Raw genomic sequence first — 16,460 nt, 5'->3', positions numbered from 1 at the left:
AGGACAAACACCTCGCTATGGCCATCCCCACACCTCCACTACTCGCCTTTAAACAGCCACCCAACCTCAAACAGACCATCGTTCGCAGCAAATTACCTAGCTTTCAAGAGAACAGCGTCCACGACACCACACAACCCTGCCACGGTAACCTCTGCAAGACATGCCAGATCATCGACACAGATACCACCATCACACGAGAGGACACCACCCACCAGGTGCATGGTTCATACTCCTGTGACTCGGCCAACATTGTCTACCTCATACGTTGCAGGAAAGGATGCCCCAGAGCATGGTACATTGGCGAGACCATGCAGACGCTGCGACAACGGATGAACGGACACCGCGCAACAATCGCCAAACAGGAGGGTTCCCTCCCAGTCGGGGAACACTTCAGCAGTCATGGACATTCATCCACCGACCTTCGGGTAAGCGTACTCCAAGGCGGCCTTCGAGACACACGACAACGCAAAATCGTCGAGCAGAAATTGATAGCCAAGTTCCGCACCCATGAGGACGGCCTCAACCGGGATCTTGGGTTCATGTCACGCTACACGTTACCCCACCAGCGAACAAATGTTATCTGTTTTTAATATAACGGGTCAGTTGCTGTCTTTTCTATGTTTCTACCTCTCTATCTTTTTTTTTTGTTTGTTGTTTTTTTTTGTGATTTGTATATTCTGTGAGACCTGGCAGGTAACACCTGTCTGTCTGCACACTGATTGCCTTGGCAACGGGCAGTTGAGAAAACTGTCTGTAATCACCAAGCATTGTTCTGTGAATTATAAATGCGATTTCATCTCGAGGATTTCATTTTCACATCGTTCACCTGACGAAGGAGGTAGCCTCCGAAAGCTTGTGAATTTAAAATAAAATTGCTGGACTATAACTTGGTGTTGTAAAATTGTTTACAATTGAATTAGAGAAGCATTGGAAGTAGTGTGCCCCAGATGTTTGTGCTGTGCCCACTTTTGTTCGGGGTGTATATAGGTGATTTGGATGTGGACACAATGAACACAACCTTGAAATTTGCCGATCACACAAAAGTAGGGGTGTTGTAAATAGCGATGAGGACTATAAAGACTTCAGGGAGATTATGGGCAGGTTAACAGAATGGGCAGACAGGTGGTAGATGCAAGTTAATGTGAATATGTGTGTGGTAATACATTTTGGGAGGAAAAAGAAGGCATGGCAGTATACAGTCAAAGGTACGGATGAACCAAGGGACCGTTGGTGGAAACCGTTTAGAAGACTGTTCAAGAAATTGAGCCTCCAGGTGATAATGGTATGGATTAGGGTTTTGGTATTGGTGGGTGCGGAAGTGGGTAATGTTTCAGAGGTGGAGGAAAATTTGCCTCGGCAACTGCGATGTAGGGAAGGAAGAAGAGCTCCTTATCGTCATGTCTAAATTTGTCAGGTACTTTAGAAAATTACTGACTCTATGGAGTGCAGTGACTTGTGTAGATGATCATGGCAGCTGTTCTGCTCCAGCAAAGTGAAGAGTAGTTAATTTGTTTTATTTTATGGCATTGGTTGAGGGATAAATGTTGGCCATTATGCTGGAAGAATTCCCTGCTCTTTGAATAGCACCACGGGGTCTTTAAACATCTACCAGAACCTGCAGTAAGGGCCTTGGTTTAGGTTTCATCCAAATGACGCTTTTGTAATGGTATAAAAAAATGACAGATAGAATTCAGCACTGGATGTAAAGTTACTGTGTTGTTTCTGAAATAAAACAGAGAGGGGGGTTGGAGAGAGAGAGAGAAACTCTATTATTAAAAATTATTCTTGATCTTTTAGCTTGGTGTTTTAAATCAATTCTCTTTCAGTGCTAACATTAGATATTTTGTGAGCAATTAACAGATGATGGGCTAGGATAGATTAAACAGAAAACCTTGACATGTTGAATACACATTCAACAAGCCAGCGAGTGCACATTGTTCTGCTAAGCATGCTAGAAAAGTTTCAAAAAGAAATGCAATAAAATCTTAAAATCTGGCTCGTAATTTTAGCTGGCTTATGATGTCAAAACAGTGTGATGTTGGCAGTCCTACTGTAATGGGAAGGGTAATGTTAGTTATTGAGTCCCTAATGTGCACTGATAATGCTGCTATTTCCCTTTTACTAGGCACTGTGACCTTTGAGTGCTAATGGATTTCAAATAAACAAGTGAGCTGCAAAGTGAGCTGCAATTTAGACAGAGCAAGAGAAAACTATTCACTCTATCTGGCTCCCCCCATGTTCGGGGCCTGCACGATCCTTTTATACTTCCATTTATCTTGGTGCCTAGGCTCTATATGAGGAATCTGTGCACTTTTATAAATGCATGAACTGTGTTGCGTGGTGATCTGTTCAGTCATTCAGTTTCCTTGAGAAATTAATAAGTCCATGGCGGTACAAATTGTGGTCTGTCAGAAGGAGTAGGTTTGATGAACGGAAAGGCCATTTTGCAGTTTGTACTCTGCTTTATTCTTTTGATAAAGTTACTGCAAATCAAATTTTCAAATTCATGCCAAGTCTACCATTTCACGTAAATGGATTTCAAGGTAACATTTTCTCTGTAAAATACTCATACCCAATCTTTTCATGAATAGAATGTAATTTCACGACAGTAGCAATGAAGTAGGCAGTGGGGTTTCTTGATAAGTTGTAATTAGCTCATAGTTTCTTTCCTTCGCTTATATGCGTAGTTGTCTTTTCTGTTTAAAAAAAAACTTTTTACCCAGATCAACTTAATATTTATTGATGGCTACAACTGCAGCCAATGTCTTGCTTGAGGGGTTTTTAGGAATGCTGCAACATATTGCACTGTGGAGTGATAGGACGTGTTTCTCCACCTGCACTCTGTGTAGGTGCCAAGTGCAAGCTAGGCAGTTTCCAGAAGGAAACTTTAAAAACTATTGAAGAAATCATTCTATTTTGAATGTCCCTTTCAGACTGGAGGGAAGTATACAGTGGTGTTCCCCAGTGGTCAGTATTAGGACCACTGCTCTTTTTGATATGTATCAATGACCTGGATTTGGGTATAGAGGGTATAATTTCAAAGTTTGCAGATGACACAAATGTAGTAAACAATGTGGAGGATAGTAACAGACTTCAGAAGGACATAGACAGACAGACAGACAGACTGGTGAAATGGGCAGACACATGGCAGATGAAATTTAACGCAGAGAAGTGTGAAGTGATACATTTTGGTAGGAAGAATGAGGAGAGGCAATGTAAACTAAATGGTACAATTTTAAAGGGGGTGCAGGAACAGAGAGACCTGGGGGTGCACGTCCACAAATCTTTGAAGGTGGCAGGACAAGTTGGGAGAAGGCTGTTTTTAAAAAAGCATATGGGATCCTGGGCTTTGTTAATAGAGGCATTGAGTACAAAAGCAAGGAAGTTATGCTAAACCTTTATAAAACACTGGTTAGGCCTCAGCTAGAGTATTGTGTTCATTTCTGGGTACCACAATTTAGGAAGGATGGCAAGGCCTTAGAGAGGGTGCAGAAGAGATTTACTAGAATGGTACCAGGGATGAGGGACTTCACTTATATGGAGAGACTGAAGAAACTGGGGTTGTTCTCCTTAGAACAGAGAAGGTTATGGGGAGATTTGATAGAGGTGTTCAAGATAATGAACAGTTTTGATAGAATAAATAAGGTGAAACTGTTCGCAGTGGCAGAACGGTCAGTAACCAGAGGACACAGATTTAAGGTGATCGGCAAAATAGCCAGAGGCGACATGAGGAAATATTTTTTTACACGAGTTGATCAACGAATGATCTGAAAGGGTGGTGGAAACAGATTCAATAATAACTTTCAAAAGGGAATTGGATAAGTCCTTGAAGGGAAAAAATGTACTATGGGTAAAAAGGGGAATGGGGCTAATTGGATAGCTCTTCCAAAGAGCCGGCACAGGCATGATGGACCAAATGGCCTTCTCCTGTGCTGTACCTAATAAGATGCCTGCTATTTGGATTGCTTTGCCTACTACAGTAATTGCATTTATTTGCTACCCTTTACTAAAGAACAGGAACAGAGTACAGAACCCCAGATCCTCATCCCACAGCTAGGCAAGTGATAAATGGAGACCAAGGAATGGCCCTGGGCCATGTTATAAATATCATTGATGTAGATCGTGATAGTCCAAACTGGCTTGCTAGGAAATGTTCTGTTTGGATCAGGGTTTCTGTAGACCCTGGATCAGAATTACTAGCTTGCAAATCTTTGTACCACAAGCCATGTTGACACTTCAGTATGGAGGTACTAGTTGAGGGAGTGCTGCGTTGTTGGAGATACTATCTTTCAGATGAGACATCAAACTGAGGTTTTTTAATCCCTCCACCATTGGTGGGCGTGCCTTCAGCTGCCTAGGCCCTAAGCTCTGGAATTCCCTCCCTAAACCTCTCCGCCTCTCTGTCTGTCTCTCCTCCTTTAAGACGCTCCTTAAAGCCATCCTCTTTGACCCTGTCCTAATATCTTCTTATGTGGCTCGGTGTCAAATTTTGTTTGATAACTCTCCCGTGAAGCACCTTGGGATGTTTTACTAAGTTAAAGGTGCTATGTAAATGCAAGTTGTTGTTGTCATCCTGCATTAATAGACATTAACATAACACTATTTGAAGAGTAGGAAGTTGTCCTGGCAAATTTTCCTCCCTTAATCAATTCCACTAAAAAAACAGAGAACTGGTCATTCACTTCTTTGCTATTTGTGGGAGGTTGCTGACATAGATTAACTACTGTATTTGCTTTGCTTACCAAACGCACTGCACTTCAAAAGTGATTGATTGTGTGGAGAGCTTTAACACTTTGCAGTATCCTATCAAGGGAATGTTTTTTTTTACTCCAAGCAGGGTGGTCTTATTGTGAGGCTTCTAACATGAATTGGGAATTCTGCTCCTACTGTAAGTTTGACATCGAGCAGATCTGCTGTCTGCTGAAATGACTTCCGGCTGACCCTTGTAGATGATGCAGTTGCTATGGTGATCAGTCCATCTTAAACCTGTTAAATCAAAATACCAATAAAGGAACTTGCTGTACGTGAAGCATGCAATTGCTTAAATATTTCCTGATGGAGATGATGCATAAAGCATGTGTTGCATTCAGTGTTCTGTTGATCCAACTTTTTTTCACACCTTCGTTTCTTCCCCTCTTCATTAGACTTCCTTGCTGGGGTATGGTTCCTTGGGCACAGCAACCCTCTAAGAACTCACCCAACTGGCTGTATTTAATACGTGAGCCCAGACTCCAGGCAGGGGTCTTCGGCAGGCTATTTGAAGTGATGTGCGTCATCACTGAAACGGACTTTGCCTTTCTTTCTTCTCCCACTGCCTTGTTTGCGGAATCACATTTTCAAATAACAGTCATTGTATAGCAAATGTGAGCAGGCATCCTAGCTTTACCACCCCCCCACTCTTTTTCTCCCCCCGCCCCAGCCAATCCCGTGTGTAGCCTGAGATCAACACAGCCTAGAAATTCAGTGTGGGCTTCTGGTCGTTATATGGTGTAGTACTAAAGTTAGTGGTGCTTTTACACACCAGGGAAACTGATCCAGTTTTTAATGTGTCCCCATTGTTTCTAAATGCATTAATCTTGGTCTAGTGGAGCAATGTTTTGTGCACAGCATGTTATCCTTCTGCCTGGTTGATCATGCTCAATTCTAAAATCGTAACAGCATACTTGCATTTACATAGCGCCTTTAACATAGTAAAACGTCCCAAGACGCTGCACAGGAGTGTACCATTTCCACATGTGCAATCGTTACACCTGGAAGCACCCACAAAGTGCCAGCAGCATAAACTGAATACCTCCAATTGAATCCACCAGTCCGCAAAGATCTCGGTATCAATGTGATATTTGGCGGCTGTACACAGAAAGGAAGGACTGCTGCTCTTTGTGTCAACCAATTTTTCTCTCTACTGTGCTATAAGTTGTAAATGTGCAGTGTGACAGTGACTGCGTTTTGTAAGCCTGTATGCTGAGGTAGAGGAGACAACCTTCTGTATTTAATTAAAAACTTTATTAACTTTATTAAGTATTCTGTAGATATATTTCCAATTACTTCATTGAATTTTGGAATGACACAATTCCTGTTATGCTCTTGTGTTGTTCTGCACTGTTCTGTAGAGCGGTTTCTCACTCACGTTGGATTGTAATTGTACCTGTCCAAACAGATGAATTTTCAGTATTACATTTTGTTTTGAACTTTTAGTGTAAATCAATTTTCCTAAAATTAAAACAGAAAATGCTGGAAATGGAGAAAGACGGATTGAAGTTTTGAGTGAAGCTCCTTCAACAGAACAGGGGTTTTGATGATGGGTCACGATCCAAAACAGGAATCTCTCTTTTCCCTTTTCAGATTAACAGCGACCTTGTTGTTTTTATATCAGGTCCCAGCAGTCATAGTTTTTATTTTTAATTGGTTTTACTACAGGATTTTGGGAGGGGGAGCACAAGATGTAATTACTAATCATCTGAATGATCAAATACAACAATTAAATTAAAGTCCACTATTTATCTGAAGAAAAATTACTTTTTTCAGATGCACGTGCATTTTCATGTACTTTTCGGTGTTGAATTGTGTCTGATCAGATTACGTCAGTTTTTCTATTATGGCAGCCTTGAAGTGCAGTGTCCAATTGCACAACATGTGGGAATTTAATGCAGTGTGTTTTTCTTGGTTGCATACAAACAGTACGTTTGATCACACACAAAGGTGCAACTTATTTTAAACGCTACACTTTTACAGTGTTCAGACCTGTTATCATACCTATTAAATTCTGTGGGTAATTACTGCATTGCTGCATAACTTTAGAGTGGAGTAAGGTAGGTCCTCAATTTAGTTCCTTTTATAATGGACCTCGATTACATTAGCATGCAATGTTTGGTGTGGTACATTAATTTGACTTGTAGAGCCAACCTGTAGAAATGTGATAAACCAAGCTGCAGGTCTTACGCATATTTTTATATCTAAATATTGCAATGTAAAGTAGAATTTTTACTGAAATGGCAATTATAAAATGGGAGGTATATCTTATTTGCTGGATTTTGTGATTTTAGAATTTCCTGGTCCTGTGCTGAAAATGTGATTTTTTAAAAAAAAAATGTCAAGTTGTTCACAAACTTCTCTTTTTTTTCACATGCAAGGAAAACTGGTCTGTGTTTCACCAGGCTGCATAGAAAATGAAAGTAAGAGAAAGATTAAGATCAGCGACTTCGAGAAACTAAATGAGGGAAATTCCAGTTGCTTGTACGACTGCTTAAAGGTAGGCCTTAAATCGGGGAAGGAAAAGAGAAAAATGGGCATGTAATTGGAAGATAATGATGTCATTGTGGTATTTCAAAAAAATCCCTAATCTGTTTTAAGCAAAAATTACTGGAACAGGGAAGAAATGTAAGATTCCACCTTTTGAAAGGAATAAGAATTCCGTTTTGACACTTCATTTGAGATCTAGTCAGCAAAAACCTAGACTTCTTTTGTTGTGGAGTATGTTGATTTCTTAATTTCTCTGGTGTTTCTGCTACAGCACCTATTCTGCATGTAGTTCCTGACAACTGCACTGTATACACCACATGGGTCCCGGCTTGTAATTTTGATGCCGACTGAAAGTCATATAAGGAACAGTCACACACCCGTGTTGTACGAATGTACCACACCACAAACTGTAAAATCCAGTTATGTAGTGATTAAAAAGAGTATGAAACTTGTTTTAAAGAAACTAAACGCAGAATCCGTCTTGTTTCTGCATGTGGTTTTGGAGCAGTTAGATCATCCAGCTGGCTGTTGGGGGTGTGACCATTGCAGAAATCTGCTCCTGCGGGCTGGGATATGGTTTAGCTGCCCGTTATTTTGCTGGCAACCAGTTCTAGTGTTGTGTGAGGACTCTGTTTGCTTGGGGATCATTGGGGGTACATTTCACCTTTACAGCTTGGGTGGCAAACTGGCAGAGTGTATCACCCGCTTATTATAGAATGCTTCTGATCTTTGTTTCCATTGAAATGAAAATCGAATGGGTTCCATAACAGGCGGGAGATCCACTCTACTAGTTTACTGCCCAAATCAATGGAAATAAGTCACGCGGGTTCAACAACAACAACAACGTGTATTTATATAGCACCTTTAATGTAGTAAAACGTCCCAAGACGCTTTATAGGAGTGTTATCAAATAAATTTTGACACAAGCCACGTAAGGACATATTAGGACAGTCAAAGAGGTAGGTTTTAAGGAGCGATTTAAAGGAGGGAAGAGAGGTGGAGTGATTTAGGGAGGGAATACCAGCACTTGGGGCCTAGGCAGCTGAATTTTAAAATCAAGGCGCTCCTGAGCACGGGGTGGTGGGTGACAGGATACGGGCAGTGGAATTTTGGATGAGGTCAAGTTTATGGAGGGTGGAAGATGGGAGTCCAGCCAGGAGAGCATTGGAATAGTCAAGTCTAGAGGTAACAAAGGCATGGATGAGGGTTTCAGCAGCAGATGAGCTGAGGCAAGGGCGGAGACGGGTGATGGTACAGAGGTGGAAGTAGGCGACCTTGGTGATGGAGCGGATATGTGGTCGGAAGCTCACCTCCGGGTCATATAGGACGCCAAGGTTGCGAATGGTCTGGTTCAGCCTCAGACAGTGGCCAGGGAGAGGGATGGAGTCAGTGGCTATGCAACGGTGTTTGTGGCACGGGCCAAAGACAATGGCTTCAGTCTTCCCAATATTTAGTTGAGGAGGAAATTTTTGCTCATCCAGTACTGGATGTCGGACAAGCAGTGTGACAAATGAGAGACAGTGGTGGTGAGGTAAAGCTGGGTGTCGTCAGTGTACATGTGAAACCTGATGTTGTGTTTTAAGATGATGTCGCCAAGAGGCAGCATGTAGATGAGAAATAGAAGGTGCCCAAGGATAGAGAAGCCATTGCTGGTAATTTTCTGACTATGACTAGATAGATGAGAATGGAACCAGGCAAGCACAGTTCCACCCAGTTGGATGACGGAGGAGAGGCGTTGGAGGAGGGTGGTGTGGTCAACCCTGTCAAAGGCTGCAGACCGGTCGAGAAGGCTGAGGAGAGATACTTTACCACGGTCAGTCACATGGGATATCATTTGTGACTTTGGTAACGGCCGTTTCAGTGGTGTGGCGGGGCGGAAACCTAATATACCAGGCAGACAATCCACTCCGCCTGTTTACTGCCCAAATCAATGGAAATAAGTCACACGGGTTCCTGTGGGAACTGTAATTAGTGTTTGTTTTCTGACTTTATATTTAAATCTAATGAAAAGTACTCTGTGTTGAAATGATTATGTTTTGTAGCAATTTATATGGTTTATCTTCAAACTGAAATTTGAAACTTCTCTTGAAGGGGGTGATATAGTAGCAGTGGGAAGTCCTGGAGTAGTTCATAAACAAGGATTGGAAGTGACCACTGTTTCAATTTGGGCTTTTCTCCAAATCTTTTGATTTCTGTTCTTGACCTAGATGGGAGTTCCCATGAACAGACCAAATCTCCTATGGACTGAAATGTGTGACCGTATACATCTCCTGTGCAGGCTGTCTTACCCAGATACAATAATTAACCTCTCATCATGTTATATTATTCATTGGAGAATATGTGCAATGCCCTTAGCACGTTTTCCCATCCCTTCCAAAAAGCGGAAGATCGTATAGAACAATAAATACAGGCTGAAAATTAGTCAGCTTTTTTTATGTTAAATAATATAAACATGCCAAAAGATACAGCAAAATGCTGAAACGACACAATTGATCAACAAGGGGTTAAATATGTCCTTTTTTGAAATGTGTGTTTAGAGTCTGATCAGCAACGAGGCCTTTATTGTGAGAGTTGGGTTCGTCTCTTGGTAAACCTTCAAGATGAGATGTTGTATGTGGACCATGTGAATACTACAGAGTTCAGCTGCCTTTGACTAAAGCTTAGCAGCGAGAGCTGTGATTTATGCCGTGCTTTCATGTTATAGTCATTTCTTTGAGTAAACAAACCAATGGGAGTTTGACATATTTTACATCTTGAGGTGCTAAATGTCTAGAAAGTGCTGCTTCCTTTGTATATTTCTCTTGCATGGGGCCTTGATGCTTATAATAGATTCCTGTAACGGCTCAGTGTTCAGAGAGAATAGAGTAGTTGCCTTCGCTTTCTGTCAAACTGTACGTGTGTGCCACCTGCTGGCCTGCCTCCTAGCCTTCAAAATTTTTATCAGCTGTGCATGTTTTCCCTGTGTATTGAGAATGTGAATGGCATTTGTAACAGCTTTTAGTTTAGTTCCATCCATATATTTGGGGGAAAATTGTGAGATCAGGACAGAAATTTCCCCATTGTCACAGCTGCAACTTTTTAAATTACTGTTCTATAGAATCTGAATTAATTTACTCATTTTTATAGATCTGCTCTGCCATTTCATATTATAAATGATGCTGCTTTAAAGAAAACTTTGTTGGAATCACAGGAATACTAGGGCCAATTGTAGTGTCCCATTACTACTAATTGGCACGTATGATTCAGCATCATGCAGTGCTGTACATTTATCTGCTGTACTCTCTGGGTTGTGGGATGGTCATATTTTAATATACTAGTTGAACTCCCTTGACTACTTTCTGCAAAAACTTCCACAAAACTCTTTTTCAGCCGTATCTTTTGACACCCCTGCCCTAAGTCTTCTAGGTTCCCTCTTTCCCATCTGCTCATTGTGCACTCTTCCACCCCCTCTTTGTAAAGCACTTTGAGATGCCTTTCTGTAAGTGGAGGGGGAGCACTATGTTGTGCATAAGTTGCAGCCTTTTGCAGGTTTTCATCGCTTACACTGGTGATTAAATTGCATCGCCCAAGTATTGCAGGTGATTTTGGGAGGAGTGTGAATGAGGAATCTGACTGACAGTATTTCCACTGAAAACTTTCCGGTTGAATCAGTTAGGTTAGGCATTTGATCACCCTTTTCTAAAACTGCAGTCATGTGACCCGGTAGGAAGTTAACAAAGTACCAAAACGGTACACATTTTATCAAACTTTGATTTTTGCTGAGAAGTTCTAAAGTTGTCATGTGCATCTCAACCAAAGTATGTGGAAAGTGCATAATGCAAATCTACACAATGTAATTTATCTCCTAGTGAGCTGGCATTTATGCAATTTTGGTCTCCTTACCTAAGAAAGGATATACTTGCCATAGAGGGAGTGCAGCAAAGGTTCACCAGACTGATTCCTGGGATGGCAGGACTGTCGTATGAGGAAAGATTGGGTCAACTCGGCCTGTATTCACTCAAATTTAGAAGAATGAGAGGGGATCTCATTGAAACATATAAAATGCTGACAGGGCTAGATAGACTGGATGCTGGGAGGATGTTTCCCCTGGCTGGGGAGGTCCAGAACGAGGGGTCACAGTGTCAGGATATGGGGTAGGACATTTAGGACTGAGGTGAGGAGAAATTTCTTCACTCAGAGGGTGGTGAACCTGTGGAATTCTCTACCACAGAAGGCTATGGAGGCCAAGTCACTGAATATATTTAAGAAGGAGCTAGATAGATTTCTAGACACAAAAGGCATCAAGGGGTATGGGGAAAGAGCGGGAATATGGTATTGAGGTAGAGGATCAGCCATGATCATATTGCATGGCAGAGCAGGCTCAAAGGGCCGAATGGCCTACTCCTATGTTTCGATTTGTCTCTGCTTTAAAGGAGACCTAAATTGTATCTATGGTTCTTACTGGATTTTTTTTTTAAAGTTTGAATTTTCTGTCCATTCAGTGGCATGAGTGCTGGTTACTCTATTGCAAGATTGACAGTATAAATACCTTTTGAAGATTCTTATTGAGTTTTTTAAAAATGAAATTTTAAAGGAACAGGTTCCAACAATGTGGTGGAAATGCAGCAGTCAGTTACCAGCTCTCACTAGGACCTCCCTATCAACAGATGCCAAGGCCACAGTGCCCCAAGTGTCCTGTGAGACCAGTGCAGGCTTTAACTTGCGATCTTTCCAGAATGAGTTTACCTGGTGTCCTAACTGAAGAGTGCCTGCCTGACAAAGGTACCTCTGACTCTGCTGCCAGGTCTCACCCCAGTGACATGCTTCTGACCTATAAACTAACTGGTGCAATTTTAAAGGGGGTGCAGGAACAGAGAGACCTGGGAGTTTACATACACAAGTCTTTGGTGGCAGGACAAGTTGATCAGGTTGTTTTTTAAATAAAGCATATGGGATCCTTGGCTTTATAAATAGAGGCATAGAGTACAAAATCAAAGAAGTTATTGGTAAACCTTTATAAAACACTGGAGTATTATGTCCAATTTATGTCACTACGTTTTAGCAAGGATGTCCAGGCTTTCGAGGGTGCAGAGGAGATTTACTAGAATGGTACCAGGGATGATGGACTTCAATTACATGGAGAGACTAGAGAAGCTGAGATTGTTCTCAGAGCAGAGAAGGTTAAGGGGAGATTTAATAGAGGTGTTCAAAATTATGGCAAGTATTGATAGAGAAAATAGAGATGGTTATGCTGATGGGGTTGGATGTAGACGGGTGGGAGGAGGCTTGTGTTGAGCATAAACACTGGCATGGACCTGTTGGGCCGAATGGCCTGTTCCTGTGCTGTGCATTCTATGTAATTCTTTGTAAAAAATAGGGAGAAACTGATTCCACTGGCAGGAGGGTCGGTAACCAGAGGACACAGATTTACAGTAGTTGGCAAAAGAACCAGAGGGGAGATGAGAATTTTTTTACGCAGCGAGTTGTTATGATCTGGAATGCACTGCTTGAAAGGGTGGTGGAAGCAGATTCAATAGTATCCTAAAACAGATGATCTGGTCAGTTATTTCATTGCTGTTTGTGGGATCTTGCTGTGCGCAAATTGGTTTCCTACATTACAACAGTGACTACACTTCAAAAGCACGTCATCGGTTGTAAAGCGCTTTGGGACGTCCTGTGGTCATAGAAGGCGCAATATAAATGCAAGTTTGTCTTTTCACGTGAGACAATAATTTGTGTACACTTCCTCCAGTGCCGCATACTTCATTCACTGCTGATGGTGTGGCCCTCTATACTTTGAGGAGACCTTACGAAGGTTGAGTGCCTGCTTTTCTGAAGGTCTCTGCCCGTCTGCAAGTGTGATCCGACCTCCCTGTGGCTCATCACTTTAACTGCTCTACCCATTCCCACTCTGATGTCTGTCTTTGGTTTCCTACACTGCTTCAACCGAATTCAACACAAGCTTCGGGAATATTGTCTCACCTTTCTCTTGGGCGTGCTATACCTCTCAGGACAGAAGATTGACTTTAGTAACTTAAGACCTCACTTATATCCCCATTTTTTTGGAGATGTAGAATGGGTCTGTCAGCACCCAAGGAGAGGAGATGGGTCGATGCTGTGGGTGTGGCCTCTGTCAGGATGGGGCTCTGGGCCTGGCCATTGGCCTATTTTGGCTCTCTTTATGGTACGACTGGACTTTGCTGAGACCCATGCCTATCCTGTACTTTTCGCCATCTTAGCTTGCATGTTCTCTTGTATTTCTAATATTTCTTCATTGCCTCACTGAAATGATCTTTTATATCATTTAGCAGATTCCTGCTTCTCTCTCTCTCGAGCAGTCTGAGGGGCATTCAACCCATTAACTTCCTTTCAGTGGCAGGAATATCTGCCTCTTTTCCTCTTTTTTTAAACGTGATTTCCCCCCCCCTCTTTCCCCCCCCCCCCCCAACAAATGAAGAGGCTTGGTCATCTTTCAGTCTTTAGTTCTGAAGAAGGACGTACACTCAAACCGTTAATCTGTCTTTTAACAGATGCTGACTGGCCGGTGGGGTATTTGCTGCACTGTCTTCTTTTGGGCAGCTCACATACTGTATTTTAAAAGTTCGGGTCCCTGGGAGTGAGTCAATATACGCAGGGCATCCCAAACAGAACAGTTTGAAAGCTGGTGTTGCAATAGCCAGTTGATGGATCTGTGGAGCAATGGAGAATTGCAATACAGTGCTAATTTTCTGCACAGTGCTACCCAGTGGCTACAACTGAATATTGTATAAAGTGGATAAACCGAGTTCTATCCATTGAGGCCCTGACATCTGTTATGTTTCTATCCTATGTATGATGAAACAAATACAAGTAACCTAAACTGTTATAGGTTAGAAAAACATTAACAAAAAGCAAAAAAAAAACAACTGCAGATGCTAGAAATCTGAAACAAAAACAGAAAATGCTGAAAACACTCAGCGGGCCAGGCAGCATCCGGGGGGAGAACAGAGGGGTTCGTGACAGGAATGGACCCTTGGTCAGAACTCAAAATAGTGAGAGATTTACCAAATGTAATGCTGGCTTATTAAGTTAGACATTACAAATAGGTCAAAAAGCTTTTGGAAACAGCTCACAGTATTGTTATGCCAAAATAGTTTAAAATGATCTCCGATGAGTGGTTATTAGGAGCTGAACACTCCCTGGCAGACCAGTAGAATTCTAAGTCTGTGCCAAATCATCAATGATTCTGTGTTGCTGAGGATTTTTTTTTAATATTGGCTCACTAGTTCGACGAAGAAAGGAATGGTGAAAGATACTGAAGTTGGTATTCTGTTATTCACTGCCTCAGGACGTCCTAAAACGCTTTACAACCAATGAAGTACTTTTAAAGTGTAGTTATTGTTGTAATGCAGGAATTGCGGCAGCCAATTTGCGCACAGCAAGCTCCCACAAACCGCAGTGAGATAATGACCAGATAATCTGTTTCTAGTGATGTTGGTTGAGGGATAAATATTGGCTAGGACACCGGGGAGAGCTCCCCTGCTCTTCTTCAAAATATTGCCGTGGAATCTTTTACGCCCACCTGTGAGGGCAGACGAGGCTTCGGTTTAACATCTCATCTGAAAGACGGCACCTCTGACAATGCAGCACTCCCTCAGTACTATACTGGAGTGTCAGCCTGGATTTTGTGCTCAAGCCTCTGGAGTGGAACTTGAACCCACAGCCTTCTGACTCAGAGGCGAGAGTGCTACCAACTGAGCCACCACTGACACCTAAGAGTTGAGTGTCCTGTTAGGTCTTTACTAATTACGAATTTAGGTGCTAGTTGGGTGCTGATGAGCAGAGCTACGTGCATGTGTGTAAGCCATATTGTGACATCAAGCAGACACTGGCGTCTGACCACTACCTGTAATATAACACTGCCAGTGGTGCTGAGCTTTCTCAGATTAGGACTGGCTGTTTTTCTCATTCCCTGAATCTGTTTCTATAAACGTTCAGTTAGTGTAGATCGTGCCCAAGTTAGGTTGCCTGCTGTTCTTGAACGATTGATGGTAGCTGTTTTTGCCCGACTGGTTTTTCAAAGGCTCTTCTTTAGGAATGAGCTCGCCAGTCCTGTAGCTATTACTCTGGTCAGTGCAGTAAAAATGAGTAACTTTGTTCGTGTATACAACATTTTTCCATTGTCAATTGTTTAGGCTTTGAGGGGAAAATATTTACTTGGAAATAAATACTGTTTGTTTCAATGACTGCGTCATTTCCTCTTTTCATCTCCTTAAATCACCTGAGATATAGTAAAGTTTTCTTTCTAACCTTTCTATAGCTGTCATGTGAATATAGCAACGCCCCTCTGCCCTGGCTGTGTGGCCCTTAATGTCACACTATCTGAAAGGGTAATGGTTCAGTCTTGAGACGGCAAAACATCAGTCATGTGAGCCTTGTACTGTGGCTTGCATTTTTTGTAATCTGCCCTCTTAGAACATAAGATGGTTATAGATGAAGAAGGCCATTCCACCTACTTAATTTTGTCTAAAGAGCTTACCACTGCCCCCCCTCCCCCCATCAGTTTCAGCTGTTTCTTAAACAATTCCAGGATTTTCACCTCCAGTGCCCTATCTGGAAGTCAACTCCCAAGTGATCTTGTGAAGAACTTCCTTGACATGGTCCTACAATGACCTCTGTTGACTTTGAACCCATGGTCCTCGACATACCTTCTCACAGTTCAGTTTGAATTTTACCTTGATTTTTGTATAACTCCAGCCTCTCCATGTTCTATAACAAGTTGTCACCGCCCACCTCTGCCCTGCCAACAGCACTAAGACCACCCTAGTTAACGTCCTGGTCGCAGTCCTCTGTAATTGCAGCTATGGTGGATTATCCCTCCTTGATGTTTGACTTGTGGCCAACCACACTTTCCTCACGTACCACACCACCTCCCATGGTCTAGTTCTATGGCATCTCCTTTGCCTGGTTCTATTCCTAATTGTCCCAATATAGCCAGAACATAATTTTTTTTTATTCGTTCATGGGATGTGGGCGTCGCTGGCCAGGCCAGCATTTATTGCCCATCCCTAATTGCCGTTGAGAAGGTGGTGGTGAGCCGCCGCCTTGAACCGCTGCAGTCCGTGCGGTGAAGGTGCTCCCACAGTGCTGTTAGGAAGGGAGTTCCAGGATTTTGACCCAGCGACGATGAAGGAACGGCGATATATTTCCAAGTCGGTGTGTGACTTGGAGGGGAATGTGCAGGTAGTGTTGTTCCCATGTGC

General features: G+C 42.4%; 1 protein-coding gene across 1 annotated transcript in view; it reads left to right on the top strand.

Moving 5' to 3' along the window:
* oser1 (oxidative stress responsive serine-rich 1) overlaps positions 1 to 16,460 on the top strand; it is a 42,261-nt gene that overhangs the window by 11,121 nt on the left and 14,680 nt on the right. Inside the window, exon 2 of the mRNA XM_068000231.1 lies at positions 7,131 to 7,249. Within this exon, the coding sequence (XP_067856332.1) occupies positions 7,131 to 7,249 (119 nt within the window). The remainder of the gene's footprint in view (positions 1 to 7,130; positions 7,250 to 16,460) is intronic.

The sequence above is a fragment of the Heptranchias perlo genome, chromosome 19, assembly GCF_035084215.1.
Source record: "Heptranchias perlo isolate sHepPer1 chromosome 19, sHepPer1.hap1, whole genome shotgun sequence".
NCBI classification, from domain to species: domain Eukaryota; kingdom Metazoa; phylum Chordata; class Chondrichthyes; order Hexanchiformes; family Hexanchidae; genus Heptranchias; species Heptranchias perlo.
Note: the sequence above shows the minus strand (reverse complement) of the source record. Positions and strands in the feature narration are given on the sequence as shown.